General features: G+C 34.2%; 1 protein-coding gene across 1 annotated transcript; it reads right to left on the bottom strand.

The window, feature by feature from the left end:
* Positions 1–497: 497 nt before the first annotated feature.
* Positions 498–7,497, bottom strand: LOC126726236 (cellulose synthase A catalytic subunit 8 [UDP-forming]-like). Its single transcript, XM_050431454.1, has 13 exons — positions 7,210–7,497; positions 6,285–6,361; positions 6,026–6,077; positions 5,776–5,935; positions 5,265–5,531; positions 4,477–4,822; positions 4,144–4,281; positions 3,631–3,756; positions 3,335–3,547; positions 2,551–2,800; positions 2,272–2,471; positions 1,701–2,060; positions 498–1,360 (listed from the first exon to the last, which is right to left on the bottom strand). The coding sequence occupies exons 1-13, from the start codon at positions 7,409–7,411 to the stop codon at positions 761–763; spliced, it is 2,991 nt and encodes a 996-aa protein (XP_050287411.1). The 5' UTR covers positions 7,412–7,497; the 3' UTR covers positions 498–760.
* Positions 7,498–19,586: the final 12,089 nt, after the last annotated feature.

Below are 19,586 nucleotides of genomic sequence, written 5' to 3' on the forward strand. Positions count from 1 at the left end.
TTCAAGTGTGTCTAACGAGGGTCTTAAAAACTTTTTGTATGAATTTTGTTTGAGCAAAAATGATTTTGCGTTAGTGAAAATACTATTTTTCGCAACCCACATTCAACTTATTTAATGGATTCCTAAAAAAAAAAAAAAAAAAAAAAAAACCTTATTTAATGGATTTCTAATCAAACCCAAATACTTCAATCTCAATTTTGGAATCTCTCTTTCTCTCTCTCTGGTAGATACAAGGTCTTAATTAATAGATGGATAAAATTTAGGTACAAGAAATTGGGAATTATACATTAGGTTTCTCAATTAAATTCAAACACATGGTTGTATTGACTAATAAGGTACAAATAAAATGATCTTTTTCAATTACATTTAATTTCAATGTAATGATATGTTTGATAATTAACAATTTCTGAGATGAATGCTAAAGTGATGGGATTTTCTCTTTAAAACACAAATGATGAGTGAATTTGGCACCAAATGTTCAAGTGATGGGACAGGAATTAAAAGGCAAAGTTCTTTTCTGTCATTTCATTCCCTATAGAATTTCAAGTAATGGAAGGAAATACCAATCCTCGTCTCACTTTGATATTGTTCAATCAAGGCAATGCTTTTCCACTCAGAGATTTACCGACACTCAGGAAAAGATAACTACATATTTGTTCAAAACTTACTTCAATATGCCACAACAGTCAAGAAACAACTAAACATGGCTCCCACCTCAATAAGAGGCAATCAAAACCATCATCAAAAACTATGGGAAGCTTCATGTGGTGATATCACAATCTATAGCAATGCAGGTTGGGGCAATGGTTGAGCTGTCAACTTTGTTCACAAAGGGATCTATCTTCACCCAAATAAGAGAGAATACTGAGGCCAACAGCACTGACCAAAGAACAACAATGGTTGGAGTCCGGTTCTGGCGACCCATGAGACCCTTCATGAATGGAAAGAGGTGAGAAATAACCCAGAAAGCAAAGAAATTCTTGCCAAAGAGTGGCCCCCATGCTCCAATTCCCTTGTTAAGTGCATCAGAAAATCCAGCAACAATGCCAACAATGTTGATTATGATTAGTGTTGTTGGAGGGATGAGAAGTGTTGTCCACTTGACAATGTAGAGATCACCAAACTCTATGTCATCAGCTGCCTTTGCAGTGACTGTGAAGTTGGTATCAATTCCACCCATCAGGTTGAGGAATCCTTGGAAGACGGCAAAGAGATGGGATGAAACACCTCCAATCACCCAGAACTGCTCATTTCTCCACCAGTCTTGAATGCTGACACCACTCCACCACATCTCAATCACATTAGTAAGAATGATGGAGATGGTAAGGCCAAGATAAAGGAGGTTTCCGAGGTTGGTCATCTGAAACAAATTACAAGGTATAACATGAGGTAAGTTCTTTGAGTACATTGTTTGAAAACATAAACATTAAAAAAATTGTAGCAAGATTGGATTTTTTACTATATGTTTAAGTTCATCAAACATACATCAGTGCTCATTGATTTTGACTATTGACCAACATCTTCATGAAATTTGGAAAAACACCATATAGTCATACCAGGCTTACTTAAAAATTAATCTGATGCATTTACATAATTGTATGTAGCACAGTGTTATTATGTATCAATTTGTCTAAACTACCTCTCCCAAGACCCCAAAAACACAAGATTTCTAATTTTTAAGGGAAAGTACAAGAAATTACCGTATCTGTTGCTACAATAAATTTTCCTGCGAGAAGGCAAATTGCAGGGATTGTGCAGTAAACTACGAGAGGGAAGGATGTAAATGGATAAACAACTGTGTTTATATATGCTAGTCTTTGAAGCCATTTGAGGCGGCCTGCTGCATAACCGTACCATAAGGGACAATGTCTGCTAAGGAAAATCTCCACAGATCCAAGTGCCCACCGGAGAACTTGGTGTAGTCGATCAGATAGGTTGAGGGGGACTGAACCTTTGAATGCTGGTCTTAAGGGCATGCAGTAAATTGATCTCCATCCTCGACAGTGCATTTTGAAACCCGTCAAAATATCCTCAGTGACCGAACCATATATCCAACCAATCTGGGAGGTCAGAATACAAAATTTGAATTATTACAAAAAAAGAGAGGTTTATATGGGTTTCAAGGTCAAATTTAGTAATGGTTAATGCTCAAGTGAAAGTTTAGATGTAAATATATGCAGTACAGCTTCTTACAATAAGATCCTAACATATTGGCAACCAAGAAGGGAAGCATGAAATTGCCGCATGAGAGCAAGAATAAAAAGAATGTACCTCTCTTCCCCATGAAGTCTTCTGTTCATAACCACAGCTAATGACATGAATTGCTTCCTTGATCAATGTTGATGGGTCAACAGATTCAGGCACTCCTCCGTTTTCCATTAGTGTAGACTCAATAAATACTGAAGAAGTGCCAAAAGTTCTCTCAAGGCTCATCTGGGAGATCAGCAATGACCTCTCGTTCTGATCATAATCTGCAACGAAAAATCCAAGCATATCTTAATTGCTGCACGAAATGTCTGTTTAACTATTTTTCTTCACAACTAGACTTACTTTCAATCTCCTTGAGGTTAAAGATGCCAGCATCAAGTTCTTCCTGTTTTGCATCTCGGTAAGCCTCTGAAGGATCTTTAGAGGGCTCCTTGGAGGAGCGCTTGCCAAACCATGAGCGGGATGGGGGAGGAGCCGTAGGTAAGCCAGGCAAAGAAGGAGGTCCATAGCCATAAAGTGCTTGCCTATTGAAAACACAACCTGTTCCCACATAAACTGGTCCTTGAATGCCATCTAGTCCTTTCATATTAATCTGAAATTGGAATGAAGAGATTCTCAAAACTCAGAAGGCTGAATACTTTGGTAATTATGCTGGGACTCCATCACAGCATAATTTTTTTTTTTCTCCCATTCTTCTATTTTATTATGAAAATGTGATATGTCAATTTGCAAATGGGATAATATATCTACTTCTATTCATAAATTGAAGAGAGTAAAATTTGAGTTGGACTTTAACTAAAAAACACAGCTTGAATCGAAATGCTTCTGAATCCTTAATATTTACCATATATGAAGTTATAAACCAGTTTCCAAATCCTGAAATACTCACCAGATATTAATGTAGAAACTTATTTTCCTTTATTTTATTTTAATCATTTGACAATAAAACTCCCAACTTGATTGATCAATTTACTTTTATAAAGATCTGTCTATGATGGATGAATTTCTGATATAGTTTGACACAGGTTTGAAATTTATATTTCTTACTTTCATAATATAGGTAAGTGCTTATAAGGAAACTAACAAAAACAATGGATAAATCCATACGTGCTATCTTTAAACTTACATCAAAGAAAACTGTGTTGCGGTTGGCATATCGATCACTACGATCAATTCCATCAAACCTATTAGGGAACTGCACATAGCATACATCTCGACCAACTTGTGGGTCCATCAAGAAACACATCGCCTCACGAACTGCCTTGCTATTGTTAACATAGTGATCACAATCAAGGTTGAGGATGTAGGGAGCATTTGTAAGAACTGCAGACACCCTAATCTGTAAATCCAACCATTAAAGTGTAATTGTAATGTTAGAGTTCCAATGCCAATCATTAATTTTGTGAAACTATGTTAACATACCAGAGCATTTTCAGCACCAGCTTTCTTGTGGTGTCGGTAGACTGGTCTTTTCTCCCTGGATATATAGACCAGTCGAGGAAGTTCATTTCCATCTACATCATGGGCACCACTATGTCCAAGGAAAACCTGAATCGATGAAAAAAAAAAAAAAAAAAAAAAAACCATAGTTAAAAACTCGTATCTTACAAACAGGGATGCACAATGTAAAAGCATTTTTCTGAAGATCTGTAAAAACATTAATGGACTAATAGTTGCTAAAATTTGTAATTTGGCGAAAGAAAAGAAGAAATTCTATCCATTCAGAAATGTTTCCATAATTTCAAGTAAATGCCGACGAGATCTTCAATTAATGGCCTTAAGCTTCATAGTTTACAGCCCAAGAATTAGTTTGAGAAAAAGCCTTGTTTCATTCTATATACTAAATGCTTCCTGAAATGTAAGATATTAACCAACTAAATGTTACACTGTTAATTGAAATTTTATACAAAAAATACAGCTATAAGCTACATTTACCTGAATCATTCCTGTGTGGTCATTACTGTCATTCCCTGGCCAAGGTCTTCCATCTTGCATGGTCCAACCTTCTTCTGGTTTTTTTTGAGCCTTCGCTACTAAAGCATTAATGCGCACTCTAAACTCTTCATAATCTCTCTATAGCAAAATAGAACCAATTGAGACTGATTAGTTTTAGAGACACAATAATACATAAGTTTACCAACAATAATACTTAAGAGAAGCAGAATCTGCTGGCCATAAGTTTAATGTGGATTGAATCAAAATCCTTAAGATGTCAAAGTGGAATTAGTAATCGAGAAGTTGTAGCTAGACAGCATTTCAGTTGCTTACCTTTATTGCTCTACGTTCTTTCACAAAAGAAGGTTGCACTTTATCCTTCAAATAGTCAAACTTCTGTGCAAAGTAGAACTCAGGTGTACGTGGTTCAATAGCAAATTTTTTGCAGAATGGTACCCACTTTCTTGCAAAGTCAGCCGTTTCAACAAGAGATTCAAATGAAAGCATGGAAGCTCCATCATCAGACAAATAGCAGCAGACTTTATCCACGGGGTAGTCCATTGCAAGGATGGAAAGCATAGTATTGGCAGTGATCAATGGTGGTTCTTTCATTGGATCAACCGTGCTCACAAAGACATCCACAGAAGCGAGCTGGGAGGGTTCACCCTCTTTTTCAAACCTGATATGGTAGTGAGTTTAAACATCCCATGTATGTATTTTGGTTCAAAATTTAGCTATCATATTTTTGTTCAAAATGTTCATCAATTAATAAGTCCATTTATATTTTAGTTCGAAGTTTTATTCAATACATATTCTCTTCTTATGCAACCTTACATGTTAAATTACCTGCAGATTCGGCCCAAGCCTACATAAATGACGCCCATGATTGGGGGCCAAGATATAAGCACAGAGTTGAGATCAATTTCAGAAACATCAGTTGACAATGTTTGTAACCAGGTTTAATTAAAAAATGACAAGTTAATTAGGAAAGGTGAAGTTTTGCAGAGGATCGGATGCTGTTGAACCAGCTAGGTACATGCATAAAATCTTATTGCACTAGTAAACACTTCCAAACAATTATAGCTTGCATCTTTGACATCGAAAGCCACAAGTATGGATACCTTGCACACAGCTTGTCGATATATGTCACCCTATTGATTGGAGACCATTTAGGGAACTGATCCAATATCCAAGAAAGAGCAAACCAGATCTCACATATGATAGAAGTGAGCCACAGACCATAAGCACCATCAACAGGATGTGTTATTCGGTAATAGAAGAAGAGAGCCAAAATTATCAATCGAGTGATTATAACAACTCTGTATGGTTTGATTTGGTTGGGTGGAATTGGAATAACACTTGAAAGTGTTTCTGGAGCCTCTGGGGACCTGCAAAAGCACCACCACATCTGATTAATATGCTAGTCTTGTAGAACACAAAGAATTTGATATATCAATGGACAATGGTCAAATAATTTGCCATCTCACTGTTTATATTATAAATCCGTTTTTAAAAAAAAAAACTATGTTAAGAAATTGAGGAAGTCTTTTTGTTTATTTTTGAAAACATGTTATCTTCTACATTTCTTATCATCCAATAATTGAAATCTGTCTATGTTTCTTTTTAACTTACTGTTTCTCTTCCTCTTCCATCTGCTGCTCAGATGGAACTTGATCATCCTTTTCAGTCACAATTTCAGCCTTAGTTGCAGCCTTTTTCTTCTTGTTCTTTTTATCCTTCCAACTCTCCACTCTGTTCTTCCAGATAGGATGCCCGGATTCATCATTTGTTTCTTCAAGAAAACACCAGTTAACATAAATTCCAAATCCATTGAAATTGAACATAAGGATCAATACGACAAAAAGATATCAGTATTTCTTACCAATATCCACAGAGGACATGTTACTGATGCGTCTAGAATGATGTCCAACATCCTGTTCAAACCAACATGAATGATATACTATAAGCCATCCAAATATTCTTGGAACGTATTTAAAGGTTGAATGTTTACTCAACAACACTATAACAAGGGTTTTCATTGCACTTCAAAAATTGACTGTCATACTCCTTCCTTCCTAGTAAATTTTTATATATGATGTATGTATGCATATGTAAAACATAGAACTCGCAACTATATTTACCTGAGAGTTATTGGGGTGAGCTGCCATTGTGGATTGATTGCCTGATTCCTTCAGTTCAGCATCATCCACTGGGTTCTCTAGGGAATTCATAGCCACACTATTAGCTTTGGATATTAAATCAATCAACCCGCTTTTTGGTTATCAGAAGAGTGTATAATGGAGAAGACACACAGCACCCGAAATTAGAGCGGCCCATTTTTCTTTCTAAAAATTAATTCAACCACTTATACGTCCCTCTACAACCTAATTTTCTGAAATAGAAAGGGAAATTGAAGAAAATGCTTGAAAGTAATAAAAGAAGCCGTAGTGATACTTTCTTTCCTTCAGTGCATTTTCATTAGAACTAAAAAGTCTACTAGAGTATTAATAACTACTAAAGATGTACTACCCAAAGAAATGTCAGCCCATCAAAAATAGAAATACTTGACTAACATATGAACCATAAGGGTAAAACTTAGATAAAGTTATTAAATTGTCGTACTTTAAGTCTCCCAATTAAATCCAACTGTGTCCTTGCATTAGCCAATGTAACACAAAGGTGATATCTTCCACTCACAACAATTAAATTCAGCCTCGTGGCTTATTGTGATATGCAACTACATGGTTGAATTTAATTAGAAAATTTAATATATAACACTTAAAAAATTGGACTTTAGTTTTTCCCAACCTATAATATTATCCACAATGTCTAAATTTTTTTTCTACAAGTGATCACCAGATAATGTTGTTGATTTAGCCTATATGTATGAATGTCTATATATATTTATATCTTGGTATCAACTAATGGAACAAGTAATAAAATCATAAAGCACTAATGCAAATATAAACATATCATTTTGATAATCACATGCAAGAATTTTAAGAACCCACATCTAGTTATTCAAAAAAAAGAACTTAGTTAAGAAATTTGAAGTTAGAGATATACCACCATATGGAGCACCACAGCGCAAGCATAGTTTCTGCCCCTCCTTAATCCCCAAGTCAGCACAAGCTTTACAAATGGAGAAATTGCACACATGGCAAGCCACAAACACCTCCCCAGTATTGTCATGCTCACCACAAGAATTGCAAACAGCAGGAACCCCATGCTCAGGCTCCATCATGTTTGTTTCAGTTTCACTTTTCATTAGAGTATGGATGCTGGTTTGATATGAATGATAACCCTTAGCACCAGGTAGGAGGGTATGGTGGTGTGAGTGAAGGAGTGGGGGTGCATGCATATTTGTAGTGGTGAGAAGGGGTGTAGGGTGGTGGTGATTGAAAGGTTCTGAGGTTGAGGTGTTGGTGTCATTGCTTTATGGATGGAGAGAGAGAGAGTGACAGAGAGAGAGATGAGGAGCAACGTCTTTTTTTCTTCTTTTGGGCTCTGGAAGAGAAAGGAGTTTGAAATTTTGCGGGAAGTTTTCGGCGGAATAGAATCATGTTTAGGAATACATGAGATGAGATGGAATATATACGTATAGAATATATATAGCACTCTTGTTTGGTTCGAGGGAAGAGATAATGAAAGGAAAAGGAGAAGAGGATGAAGAAATTTCGTTGTTTGGTTTGATGATAAGGGGGCAAGTTATTTCAGCCTTTACCCCGTCTTTATTTAATTTAATTTTTTAAAATAATGCTAGTTGAATTAAAGGATTTAAAGAAAGGAATGCCATAAAACTTTTAAGGAATGATAAGATAAATTATACAGCTCATAACACTCTTAAATAAAGTGGATGATTACTCATTTTCTTTCTTTTTTAATTTTGGAAATAAACACACACATGTACAAGGAAAAAAGAATGAGATTCTAATAAAAAGATATACTACAAACTCCACTAAAAGACCTTTGTAACCTTTAAGGGAGGTTGAATTTAATTGTGTCATGTATGCATGTTTTCTATCAAAACGCTAATAAGTTACTTACCGTTGTTATCATATGCATTATGCATATCACATAAATTTTTTTTGTTAATCTTATTATGAAATATTAGTGATGAATGTTTGATTTGTCATAAACCTATTGTAGAGAGGGTTAATTGATTGAATTGAAAGTTTAAGAACTAAAAATTGATATTTATTCTAAATTCTAAGGGTTATTTTTTGAAAAAAAAAATATCACTTTTGTGAACGTCACACCAAATCACTTATATTAGATAAGGTTTGATAGGTTTACCATTGGATTACTTTTATTTTTATATAACTTTCATTCTTACAAAATACTAAGATAATCATAACTCAATAATTATCTCATCTATAAAAATTTTAAATTTTAATTAATTTTTTTTTTTAAATTTTAAGATTATAGACAAAACATGAGTTTGTACGTAAAGTAGTAAATATTATCCAATTAACATAAAATTTAATATGCATATTCAAATTTTTTTTTTTAAATGTATGATCCAATGGAGAAATTTTTAAAAAATATTAACCTAATAAAAAGTTATAAGCTTTTGTAAAAACATAACAAGTATAACATGATATTGACCCCTAACATGCACCGAGTGTATATTTTGTTAATAATACACATCTTAATAATTTTCCATAGAAATTATTTTTTATGAATCCGTTGTTAGATTATGTATTTAGTATAAGAGGATTCCACAATTTGCAACTAGACTCTAAAAATAAAACACTAAAAACTATTTTTCCTTATACCTTTTATAGTTGCAAAACATCAACATGATTAGAAATTAATAACTATCTTATATTTAACATGTTTAATTTTTTTGGTTTTTGTGTATAATTTTAAAATTATATACAAAACATTAGTTTATGAATCATTAAGTAAATAATACATGGTTAATATGAAATTTAGTGTATATATCAAGAACAAGAAATGTGTGGTGACCTAATTGTGGGATTTTCAAAATGTTAATTTAATAAATATAATTAAGTAGTATAACACTAACAAATAAGAGAGAGAGAGAGAGAGAGAGGATATTATAATCTTTCACATCAATCCATTAAAGCAATGCCTCAGGCTGAAAAGGATAGATGGTAAGATATGGCTAAGAGTTCTAGCAAATATTGTAATAATCTATATTATAAAAAACATCTGTTTGATTAAAGAAAAAAAAGTATTACAAATAAGAAAAGTGAATATAATAATATCTAATATAAATAGTAAAACATTGAATTATAAGAGGATCCCATTAAAGGAGCCTTAATTAGCCATCTTTTTATTTTTTTAAATGTTTTTAACTTTTAAATTATATATAAAAAAAAGCACAAATATCCTTATAAGCTACATTTCAATCATCTATCATCTATGGTATCCCCAATCATCTATCATCTATAATCTGTTATAAATATAAAACTGAAAACGTAACTATCTTAAAAAAAAACCTTTTGATTTATTTTATAATATTTTCCCACCTAAGTTTTTGAGATCACACAATTTTACATGTCATTATTCTAATATATATATATATATATATATTTAATTGAATTTAAATTATATTCTACCTTTAAATCCTCTATGACAATATTGTCATATCATAAAGAGATTAAATTCTATATGGATATCGTGTAAACCCAAGTTTCATCCCTCTAATTCTAACATGCCACATCATGATAATAAATATTAAAGAATAGACATAACCACATTTAATCAATTATAAAATCCATTTGAAAATCCAACTTAACTGTGAATTTATTGAGATGTTATTATGTGTAATATGATCTATTAAATTTTAAGTAAAAAACTAATGTGACAATATTTTATTGGATAGTGTAAAACATAAGTTTTACATCACATCCTTACCGAATTGACTCTTATTTAAATGGTAGAATCAATAGTTCCATATGCAAATAAATCACAATAAATGCTTATTAAAAACTATCATAGTTATCAATCTTATATTTAAAGAAAAAAAAAATTATTGTTAAACTTTTCCCTATATTACTCTTGCACAAGCTACCAAGTACCAACTAAATTTTTTTTTTTTTTTTTTGAGAGATAGATTTCAATTTATAGCGTCTGCTTTTGATGATTACTCTTTATCATTAGACCAAGACATCAATTAGTTTTTGGTGTAAGCGGGGATTGAATCCCAGATCTCTTATTCAACTATCAAAGATTTTACCATTTGAGCTAATTGAAACCCACAACTAATTTAATACTATCTCCATCCCATATCTTTTATATTGTCTAAAGTTCTAACTTTTTAGTACATATCATTACAATACATTTTCTTTTAGTTAAATGTCTAATTTTTCCAAAACTATCCTCGTTAATTTAAACTCTAGTGAAAGATTAGTATTGACTATTTTAAACAAAGTAGTAAGTTAGGAAATTAATATTGAGGGATATACCCATCAAAAATATATATATATATATTGAGGGATATATTTTTGAACATTTTAAAATAGAATAAAAGACCAAAAATTTAGGAGGGAGTTCATCTTAGTGCCCATGCATAATTTTTCTTGGTTTTCAATTGTAGTCTTGGTTTTCTCTTTATTTATATTTGGGATGAGTGGCTACTGTCGTGTGAGAAATTTTGTAATGGTTTGAAGCTATGTATTGTGGTACGAATTATTTTGATAGGTCTTGTTTCAGTGTCGTCGATCAGTGGTTGTAGGGGTGGGCGTCACATTCGACCTGTGATGGGTTTTAGGGGTTTCAACTTTCAACTGAAAATGGGTAGCACAAAGTGCTGTGGTCCTATAGCATACCAATTACTACATGTACACGATATTCAATCGTGTATGGTGCGAATTAGGTTTGGCCTTGGGCCCTTGGCTGTGGATAGGAAAGAGCATTATAACTAGGGGTGGCAAATGAGCGGGTTGGGTCATAAATGGGTTGGGTGTGTAATTATCCATTTATCCATTTATGACCCATTTATATATAAATTAATTATCCATTATCAACCCAACCCATTTAATTAGTAACCCACCAATTTAACCCAAATACCTCTAAAACTACTTGAATATCCTCTTGACCTCCAAAATACCCATAAATACCTAAAATGATGCAAATACCCCTACACTTCCAAAATTACAAATATACCCTTAGACATCCAAAATTATCCCCAAAATCTCTAAAATTAACAAAATACCCATGAAACCTTTAAAATGACCAAAATACCCCCGATATCTCTAAAATCACCAAATATGCTTAAAAACCACTAAAATGACCAAAATACCTCAAAAATATCTAAAATGACCAAAATACCCCTGAAACCCAAAAAATGACCAAAATACCTCCGAAATCTAAAAATGACCAAAATACTCCCAAAACCTAAAAAGTGGCCAAAATACCCTCAAAAACCAAAAAATGATCAAAATACCCCCAAAACCCAAAAAAATGACCAAATTACCCCAAAAACCCAAAGAATGACCAAAATACTTCCAAAACCTAAAAAATGACCAAAATACCCCCGAAACCCAAAAAATGACCAAAATACCCCCGAAACCCCAAAAAAATGACCAAAATACACCCAAAACCCAAAAAAATGACCAAAATACCCCTGAAACCTAAAAATGACCAAAATACCCCCGAAACCTAAAAAATGTCCAAAATACCCCCGAAACCCAAAAAATGACCAAAATACCATTGAAACCTAAAAATGACAAAAATACCACCGAAACCTAAAAGTTTACTGAAATACCCCAAAACCTAAAAATTACCAAAATACTTCTAGACCCTAGAAATTTACCGAAATAACCCTAAAACTAAAAGATGACAGAAATGCCCTCGTAACCTAAAAAATGACTAAAATACCCTTAGAATCTAAAAGATGATCAAAATAACCCCAAAACTTAAAAAAGTACCAAAATTCCCTCGAAACCTATAAAATGAATGAAAGACTCTTAGAACCTTTAATTTAACAAAAATATCCTCAAAACATCCAAAATACCCTAAAGCTCTATTTCGGTAATTTTAGAAGTTTCAGGTGTATTTTGGTCATAATTTGGGTTTCAGGGGTTTTTATCGATCTTTTTTTTTTTTTTTTTTTTTTTTTTTTTTTTTTTTTTTTTTTAAGGTTTTGGGGTTATTTTGGTCATTTTTTAGGTTTTGGGGGGTATTTTGATCATTTTTTAGGTTTCAGGGTATTTTGGTAATTTTTTTAGGTTTCGGGGGTATTTCAGTTATTTTTTAGGTTTATGGAGCATTTTGGTAATTTTTTAGGTTTAGGGAGTATTTGGTAATTTTTTAGGTTTAGGGAGTATTTTGGTAATTGTTAGGTTTTGAGGGTATTTCAGTAATTTTCTTAGGTTTTTGGGGGTATTTTAGTCATTTTTTAGGTCTTGGGGTATTTCGATCATTTTTTAGGTTTCAGGGTATTTTGGTAATTTTTTAGGTTTTAGGGGTATTTTAGTCATTTTTTAGTTTTAAGTGGTATTTTGGTAATTGTTTAGGTTTAGGGTGTATTTTGGTAATTCTTTGGTTTCGAGGGTATTTCGGTCATTTTTTTAGGTTTTGGGGTATTTTGGTCATTTTTTAGGTTTAGGGGGTATTTTGGTAATTTTATGGGTTTCAGAGGTATTTTAGCCATTTTTTAGGTTACGGGGTAATTTGGTAATTTTTCCAAGTTTCGGGGGTATTTTAATCATTTTATAGGTTTCAAAGGTATTTTGGTCATTTTTTAGGTTTCGGGGGTATTTTTGGTAATTTTAAGGTTTCAGAGGTATTTCGATCATTTTTAAGATTTAGGGGGTATTTTGGTCATTTTTTAGGTTTTGGAAGCATTTTGGTCATTTTTTGGGTTTTGGGGGTATTTTGGTAATTTTTAGGTTTTGGGGATATTTTGGACATTTTAGAGGTTGGGGGGGGGGGGTATTTTGCTCATTTTAGAAGTTTTGGAGGTATTTTGCTCATTTTGCGGGTTTTGGAGGTATTTTGGTCATTTTTTGGGTTTTGCGGATATTTTGGACATTTTAGAGGTTTTGGGAGGTATTTTGCTCATTTTAGAGATTTTGGAGGTATTTTGGTCATTTTGTGGGTTTTGGGGGTATTTTGGTCATTTTTTGGGTTTCGGTAGTATTTTTGTCATTTTTTGGGTTTTGAAGGTATTTTGGTCATTTTTAGGTTTCAAGGGTATTTTGGTCATTTTTTGGGGTTTTGGTGGTATTTTAGTAATTTTTAGGTTTTAGGGGTATTTTGGTCATTTTTTGGGTTTCAGAAGTATTTTGGTCATTTTTAGGTTTCGGGGGTATTTTGATTATTTTTTGGGTTTTGGTGGTATTTTAGTAATTTTTAGGTTTTAGGGGTATTTTGGTCATTTTTGGGTTTCAGAGGAATTTTGGTCATTTTTAGGTTTCAGGGGTATTTTGGTTATATTTGGGGTTTTGGTGGTATTTTAGTAATTTTTAGGTTTTAGGGGTATTTTGGTCATTTTTTGGGTTTCAGAAGTATTTTGGTCATTTTTAGGTTTCGGGGGTATTTTGGTTATTTTTTGGGTTTTGGTGGTATTTTAGTAATTTTTAGGTTTTAGGTGTATTTTGGTCATTTTTTGGGTTTCAGAGGTATTTTGGTCATTTTTAGGTTTCGGGGGTATTTTGATCATTTTTTGGGTTTTGGTGGTATTTTAGTAATTTTTAGGTTTTAGGGGTATTTTGGTCTTTTTTTGGGTTTCAGAGATATTTTGGTCATTTTTTAGATTTTGGGGGTATTTTCGTAATTTTTATGTTTCGGGGGGGTATTTTGGTTATTTTTTGGGTTTCAGGGGTATTTTGGTTTTGGGGGTATTTTGGTAATTTTTTGGGTTTTGGTAGTATTTTGGTCATTTTTAAAGTTTCATGGGCATTTTGGTCATTTTCTAGAAATTTAGATTTTATGTTGTTTATTTAAATTTTAGATGGGTTTAATGGGTATTAGTGGGTTTATCCATTTAGACTCATCTAATTAAATAACCAAATAAGTCTTTACCCATTTAACCCAAATATTCAAATAGGTTGGGTTAAGACTTATCCAAATAAGGTGGGTAATGGGTGGGTTCATGGATATGGATAAAAATTGCCACCCCCTAATTATAACTTTGTTAGTCTAGGGAGTGAAAATGTTGAGATGGAGGTGGAGGATGTAATGTTTTAAGGCAGTGTTTTTTAAACAAAGTACACACGATTCAGTTTTTGAATTGAAATTGTGACTTCAAAACATGATTTCAATTCAAAACATGATTTATGCGTACTGTCGAATTTAATTTGAAATTTATTTATTAATTATTTTTTTTTGGAGAATATAAGGTGAATTATCTCTAAATTAATTTTTTTCCTATTAGGTGGATCTTTTTTATTTTGTTAATTTTATTCGGATATGGACTAGTTGAAACTTTTTATTTATTTATAATTCAATGGTTGGGGATAGGGGCAGTGAGAGAATTTGAACTCTGGATGTCTCAATTGGAAATACTAGGAGGTACTAATTCCAATTAAGCTATAAGGCTCTTGAAACTTGAAATTATTAAATATGATGATAAATTATTTTAAAGGGTGTTATGGTCACTTTAAATTAATGATATATGACATTGAAATTTGTGAGAAGGGCGTATATGGTAATTTTCTTTGTAGGGGATGATTTGAAGAAAAACAAAAACATTTATTGTACCTTATATGGTGTCTTTAGAAATTGTTTAACAGGGTAAATTTTTTTAAAAAAAATACTGATTTTAATAATTGTGCTATAGTATTTTAATGATACAATTTAATATATAAATAATTATAATCATGGAAAAAAGTATCAATGTTTAGTTAGTTTAGAATATTTTTGTACAAGTGTACAACACGGAAAATGTTTAATAAATTTTTTACTTATAATTAAAAAAAACACAAGAATTTTCTAGAATAATTTTGTTCCCAACGGTAAATACTAAATAAAAGCTTTTTTAATATAAAAAAATTTATGTACGTTTTTTCTTTGTGTGTGTGGATAATATATATGTATTTTATATGTCTATTAATTACATAATATAGTACTCGTATTTTACTAAATTCTAACATGATCAGTTAGGGTAAGCTGGTCTACATGCATTCGTATTAGTGAGAAGGGTGGAGATCGAGAGAGTGGTGATTGGAAAGAATCTGAGGTTGGGGAGTTGGTGTCATATTGCTCTGCAGAAAAAGATAAAGAGAGTGATGAGAGAATTGAGAAGCCTGCATGTCTATTCTTTTTTGGTGTCATATTGCTCTGCAGAAAGAGATAAATAGAGAGTGATGAGTATTGAGAAACCTGCAGGTCTATTCTTTTTTGGTCTGAAACTGAGAAACTTCAAATTTTACGGGAAGTCGAAGGAATATTTCGGATGTGCTAGTTACATCTTTAACTTACAAAACCCCTTCTTAAAAAAAAAAAATTGAACTTTAAGATATGGAGTAATATATAAGTTGACAAAATTTTTAGCCACACACAGCTCCAATTGCGCTTGGCCCCTTTTTCTTCTTCTTCATTATTTATATTTAAATTTTTAATTAATACATGACATTTTTGGGCAAGATTAACAGAATGCAAACCCAACTTGATGGATTCCCAATTATATATACCGGGATAGTTTGTAACATCTTCTGATGTGATATTTTATTTGAATTAGATTAGATTAGATCTTTTAGCACAAGGCAAATTTGAAAGGTACCCAGTTGAGATTCAGATTTTGTTTTTGTCGAGCAAGATATGTACTCCTCTCCTCTGTAATATTTTATTTGAATTAGATTAGATCTTTTAGCACAAGGACAAGGCATATTTGAAAGGTACCAAATTGAGATTCAGATATTGTTTTTGTCGAGTAAGATATGTACTCCTCTCCTCTGTGATATGACCCATCAGTGTTAATGTATATATACTATGATTACTATCCATGAAAGGTCTTACACATCTCGATGACATTAATTTTTCTAAAACTCAGAAACTTTGCTATTAAAATACCTTTTTATCTAGAAAGAACATTACTCATTTTAACACATTTAGCCGAATATTTTGGGGGAATTTTTTTTTTATTTTTTTTTGTAGAAGAAGGCTGTAAATTTATTAAATAATATCAACTATATCGGCTAAAATTATAGCATTGGGGTGTCGAGGAACATTCTCCATCGACACCAAAAAGCTGCTAATATGTTTAACAATTTATGTTGTGAGCAATAAAATTACCCTATCTCTTAATATGTGAAAAACGAAAAACAGTAAAAGATTCCACTAAAGATTTCTCCTCTTTGAAAAAGTGACCATAAAAAGCAAAGGAGGCATCCTCATTCTTCAATCCATTAATAACTATCTCTAAATCTTACTCGAGAATAACATGATGATGCCGAAAAAATCACCAGTGAGCCACACGGTCCTTACGTGCACTTGACATGAACCTGCACAACGCAAAAGCTGAAGACCTTAAGAGGAGTACTGGTGTGGTACCGGCCAAATACCCTCCGATGGCCAAGTTAGAGAAATCTCTTGTTCACAACTCTAGAGTACTAGAGCTGGGGGAAAATTGTGCGTACCTTGGCTAGTGAGGGTATTGGGGTTTTTATAGTAGTAGAAGGTTGGCATCTTTTTCTTGCTGTGAAAGTCTTTTCCTTATAGGAGTCTCTTTGGGCGTATTTGGCAGAATCCTTTCCTTATAGGAATCCCTTTGAGTAGCACCAAACAGGGAGGGCAAGACTTTTCCTTATATATGCAAGCGTGGGCAGCAAGCAAACCGCTATCAGGACCGTCAGCTTATTGCATTCCCTTCAGCTTTATAGGTGTCAGCTTATTGACGCCATCAGCCTTTTGGTACTTCCTGCCGACTTCCTTCACTACTCCTATTTGATCTCCTTTTGCCATCAGCTTGCAGTGGAAGCTGATGGTTTTGCTTGCGTATCCTTTAAGCACTATTTTTATCCATATCAGAACCCTTTCCTTCTAGGAGTCCTTTTGATTAACACTGAGCGTGGAGCACAAGATATCTTATTATAGACGCATGCGTGGAGCTCAAGTAAAGCCACATCAAAACCGTCGGGGTCTTGCATACCCCCTTCAGCTTATAGTCGTCAGCTTTCCATCGACGCTCAAGGTGCTCCCGTCAGCTTTGAGGTGGACCCGTAGACTTCCTCATGTCGTCACTTGTCAATAGACTGTCACTTCATCCCTTTTCATTGGTGATTCTAATATTGTAAATTTATCCTTATCACTCATTAATACACATATCTTATGGGATCCTTTCCTGCCTTCAGCTTTCTCCCCATCAACTTTTCATTTTGTCTAGGCATAGATGCCAACTGATCGTAAGATGAAGTCGTCAACTTATTAGCTTCATCTTGCGTGAAGTCTTCGGCTTAGAGATTGACAGCTTATTGTCTTCAGCTTACTATCTCCAGCTTACTATCTTCAGCTTACTGTCTTCAGCTTACTGAGCCCAAGATGCAGTCGTCAGGTATGGGGTGGAGTTGTGGACTTTACAACAAGGTTGTCTCTTATGAGTGAAGTTGACAACCTTATTATGTCCGTCGCCTTTTGTTTCGTCATGGGTTAATTAAAAAATTACCCTTATCAACTACCCCTTACTCCATAGCCTCGTCAGCTTTAGCTGATGGGTTATGGAGTTAATGTCGTGGAAGGGTCATTTACGAGTAATGCCTTAAGATATGTTTTCGCAAGTTTAGAGACGCACCTGTCTATTTAGTTATAGATTCGTCTATTTGTTGTGGTTTGTAACCTTATCTTGACGGGATGAAACTGCTTACGGGCTTAATCATGGACTCGTTTGCTTAGTTAGGTTTGTCCACCTGTTATGGATCCATCCATTATTTTGTGGACTTTACTTTATTAACCCATCTTCGTGGGATGAACCAAATTACGAACCTATTTGTGTTTAGGTCCGTCCATTTGTGGTGGATCTGTCCACTGTCTTGTGGACTTTGTAATGAGGTCACTCACTTTGTGGATTTAGTAATAATCTCGTCCACTTTTATGGGTTTAGTAGTAGACTCGTCCACTTTGTGGACTTAGCAGTAGACTCGTCCACTTTGTGGACTTTGTAATAAATTCGTCCACTTCGTGGACTTAGCAGTAGACTCGTCTACTTTGTGGACTTTGTAATAGTAGAGGGTTGACCTCTCTTCTTTGGACTAGAAGTCTTTTCCTTATAGGAATCCTTTTAAGTAGTGCCAAACGTGGAGAGCAAGACATTTCCTTATATATGCAATCATGGGCAGCAAGTAAACCTGTATCAGGGTCGTCAGCTTATCTTACATCCTTCAGCCTTACTGGCGTCTGCCCTCAGGTGTGTTTTGCGGACTCCCTACACTCCGTTCATTGACACCTATCAATGGAAGCTGACGGTTTTACATGTAATTGTCAGCTTATGCCTGATGGCTTTATCTGAAACTGTCAGCTCATGCCTTATATGAGTAAGCATTATTTTTATCCATATCCCAAAAAATCATCAGTAAGTTGCACGGTCCTCACGTAGGTGACTTTGGTCATTGTTATTCTCTCTTAGGGGTGACTTTACTTTAGACTGTCCACCGTAGGCAACTTTGGTTTTCTGTCCACCTGTAGGCAACTTTGGTCGTTGTCCTTCCATCTTGGGGATAACTTTACTTTGGACCGTTCATTTGTAGGTGAACTTAGTTTTCTGTCCACCCGTAGGCGACTTTGGTTGTCCATCCATCTGTATGCAACTTTGGCCATCGTCTGTCCCTCTTGGGGATGACTTTACATTGGACTGTCAACCCTTAGGTGACTTTGTTCATTTGTTCACCTGTAGGTAGAACTTAGCTTGCTATGAGGATCTGGTGCTCGTTGGTGTTTTAAAACGTCGATCAATCCCATAAGGATGAGGATTAGGTGCCCATGGGCATTCTTGGTTGTCTATCCATCCAATAGGTAGGACTTAGTTTTGGATGAAGAACATGTACCCGTCGACTTCCTTTCATAGTGTTTAGCCATGAGGTCTTGCTGAAGCGTTGGCACTTGTTGGATGAAAGCTGAACTAACAACCGTAGGGGATACGACCAAGTAGAGGGAAAGCTCTTCATTGGGTTTGGATGGATTGAAGAGGGGTGGAGATGCGAGGTATGCCTTCAGTTCCTCAAATGCTCTTTGGCATTCGTCTGTCCACTCAAAGGCTTTCATCTTGGACATCCTTTTCTTGGTGATCGTCCATCGGAGGATGGTCATTGTTATGTTCGCCACTGCCTTAATTGTCATTTTGATGGTTCAGATGCTATTTGTTCCGCTGGCCCAACTTTCATACCAACTCATGATTCTGTTGGGTGAGCCGCTTAACCACCGCAGCGAGGGTTTGCACTTGCCTCTCCAAGGCATTGGACGGGTTTCCAGTCTCTTAGTTGATGGTAGCCATTGATCTCTGGACCATGCAACTCTTTAATCCCTCAGCATATGTG

This window comes from Quercus robur, chromosome 5 (assembly GCF_932294415.1).
Source record: "Quercus robur chromosome 5, dhQueRobu3.1, whole genome shotgun sequence".
NCBI classification, from domain to species: domain Eukaryota; kingdom Viridiplantae; phylum Streptophyta; class Magnoliopsida; order Fagales; family Fagaceae; genus Quercus; species Quercus robur.